This window comes from Leptodactylus fuscus, chromosome 11, assembly GCF_031893055.1.
Source record: "Leptodactylus fuscus isolate aLepFus1 chromosome 11, aLepFus1.hap2, whole genome shotgun sequence".
NCBI lineage: Eukaryota > Metazoa > Chordata > Amphibia > Anura > Leptodactylidae > Leptodactylus > Leptodactylus fuscus.
The window spans coordinates 76766938-76769712 of record NC_134275.1 but is presented as its reverse complement, the minus strand read 5'-3'; the positions used below and the strand labels follow the sequence as shown (position 1 = coordinate 76769712).

The window sequence follows — 2775 nt, the reverse complement described above, 5'->3', positions numbered from 1 at the left end:
AGTGTATTTGCATGAGGAAACTCAGTGATGTCAATGAGCTGATACATCATGCTATGTCTGGTGCAGGGTCTTAGGGGGCTGGGTATGACACAAGGTGCAACAGATGGCTCCCCCTGCAGGCCACCAATGACCACTGACTACAGAGTAGAATCTAGAATAAAGTGGCTTACATCACGTGTGTCGCGGATCCAGTAGGTGGCGCTGCCTTGGCTCCACCCATCACAGTCAGAGCCTCAACATTTTCAGGTGTTAGGGTAAGTTCAAACAGAGATTTTTGGTCAGGATTTTGAGGCCAGATCCTCTTCAAAATCTTGACCAAGAAGACGGCGGCCATTCAAATCAATGAGATCTGTTCAGGTGTTTTTTCCAGGAGTCGGTTTGTACCAGCTCCAGAAAAAAAGAAGCGACATGCCCATTCCTCAGGCTGTTTCACCTCGCGAGTCGGCCTGAAGACGTTCCCTCCACCGGACTAGGGCCATTCATTGGGTCTAATCCGGAGCGGCGGGCGCGGCTGGATGCCAGTGCAGTGTACCGGCTTTCAGTCATGGCTACCTGTATTTTGGTCCAGAACCTGAGGCGGCCTCCGCCCTACCCTTACATTGTAGAAGTAGAAGCTAACTATACTCCTATAGACAACCCTAATTGTCTCATACTAAGTCACAGGAGACAGCGCCCCCTACTGGATCTGCGGCATACCAGGCAGCACCTGACTTTACCCCTCCATTCTAGCATCTACCCTACCTCTGGCTAGGGCTGGCGTCAGCGCACGGCATAGTCAGGCAAGTGCCAGGGCCCACAGAGTCTCTGGGGGATCCCCGGCACTTGCCCGTCCTAGCACTTGCCTGTCCCGATTTCAGCTCATCGGCGTCCGACGGACGCCGATGAGCTGAATAGCCGATTAAAGCAGGAGCTGTGACAGCTCAGCTCCTGCTTTAAAGCTGTGGTCCGGCGTGCGTGTGTAGGCGCGATGACGTCATCACATCGCGCCTACACACGCAAGCCAGGCCGCAGCTTTAAAGTAGGAGCTGCGCTCGCCTATGTGAATGGAGTGAGAGCGGAGAGAGGAGCATCGGGGGAGCGATGGAAGGTGAGTGTAAGTGTTTGTTTTGTATTATATTAAGGTGGAACATAATGAAGGGGGCCCATGAAACTGGGGGGCAAATGAAGGGGACGGAACGGCATGACACTGGGGAAGATGAAGGGGGTGGGGAGAGAACGACATGAAACTGGGGACAGAGATGGAGGGGGCCCAATGAAACTGGGGGGCAAATGAAGGGGACGGAACGGCATGACACTGGGGAAGATGAAGGGGGTGGGGAGAGAATGGAATGACACTGGGGACAGAGATGGAGGGGGCCCAATGAAACTGGGGGGCAAATGAAGGGGAGGGGGGAACGGCATGACATTGGGGAAGATGGGGGGGTGGAACAGCATGACACTGGGGCAGAGACGGGGGACATGAAACTGTGAGCAGATAACGGGGGAGAACGTGATGAAACTGGGGACAGAGATGGAGGGGGGGGACATGAAATTAGGGCAGAGAAAGGGTGTATATGAAACTGGGGGAGAGATGGAGGGGGGCATATAATTTACGGGTGACTGTAGGAGGATAATACTGTGTGGGAGCACATAATAAATGAATGAGAACGGGCGGAGACAACATAAAAGTGGGTGGAGCCAAATTTGCTGCGGCGCGCTCTTTCTACTCTTTAAAAGTTGGGAGGTATGGCGTTGGTGATTCCACACTCCTGCATGACGTCACTCGCTTCATCTGCGACGCACAGTGTCTCGACTCCCCCGCCTCCTTTACAAGGGGGCCCACTGAGGCTCTGTCACCCAAGGGCCCATAAAAACCTGGAGCCGGCCCTGCCTGCGGCCATTGTGTGTCCTGAGCCTTGGAAGGGGCTTTATAAACAACTATACAATTTATCACTGGATATTGAAATTTGTCCACTGTGCTTTACACTACAGCCCTGCTTCTCTAGACAATCTGCTGTATATTAGTCAGAAGACATAGCAGTGACTTCTATTACAGCCTCATGTCCTACAGAACTCCCATAGCACGGGAGATAAGCAGCTGCCTACGGCCACCTGCACAGTATAATTGCCTCTTAAAGGGATTGTCCACTCTGCCTAACAGAGGACGGATGAGATACAGACAGTGACATCCATGGTGAGGTCACCAGTAAGTACAGAGCTGGGGGCTGATCACACAGTGCGGTAAGTACAGAGCTGGGGGCTGATCACACAGTGCGGTAAGTACAGAGCTGCGGGCTGATCACACAGTGCGGTAAGTAAAGAGCTGGGGGCTGATCACACAGTGCGGTAAGTACAGAGCTGGGGACTGATCACACAGTGCGGTAAGTACAGGGCTGCGGGCTGATCGCACAGTGCGGTAAGTACAGAGCTGGGGGCTGATCACACAGTGCGGTAAGTACTGTACAATGACCTGTCACTAGAGCCAGCGTAGACCTCAACCTGATGGGCGCCGCCATGACACCTCCTCATCCACTACCATAGAGACGGCGGGAGCTCCGAGTCTCAACCATAGAGGAGACACAAAGAAAGAGCGTCTACAGCTGCAGTCCTCCAGTGTCTAAGTATAAGGAACTTTCTGTACATGATATAGAGTGTAGTGCAGAGATAGATAGATAGATAGATAGATAGATAGATAGATAGATAGATAGATAGATAGATAGATAGATAGATAGATAGATAGATAGATAGATAGGAGATAGATAGATAGGAGATAGTAGATAGATAGATAGGAGATAG

The 2775-nt window shown here is 52.0% G+C and overlaps 1 protein-coding gene across 1 annotated transcript in view; it reads right to left on the bottom strand.

The window, feature by feature from the left end:
• The window catches only part of HSD17B8 (hydroxysteroid 17-beta dehydrogenase 8), a 9476-nt gene extending 6941 nt beyond the window's left edge, over nucleotides 1–2535 (bottom strand). Inside the window, exon 1 of the mRNA XM_075259558.1 lies at nucleotides 2450–2535. Coding sequence (XP_075115659.1) covers nucleotides 2450–2495 — 46 coding nt within the window. The 5' untranslated portion in view covers nucleotides 2496–2535. The remainder of the gene's footprint in view (nucleotides 1–2449) is intronic.
• Between the last annotated feature and the right edge of the window lie 240 nt (nucleotides 2536–2775).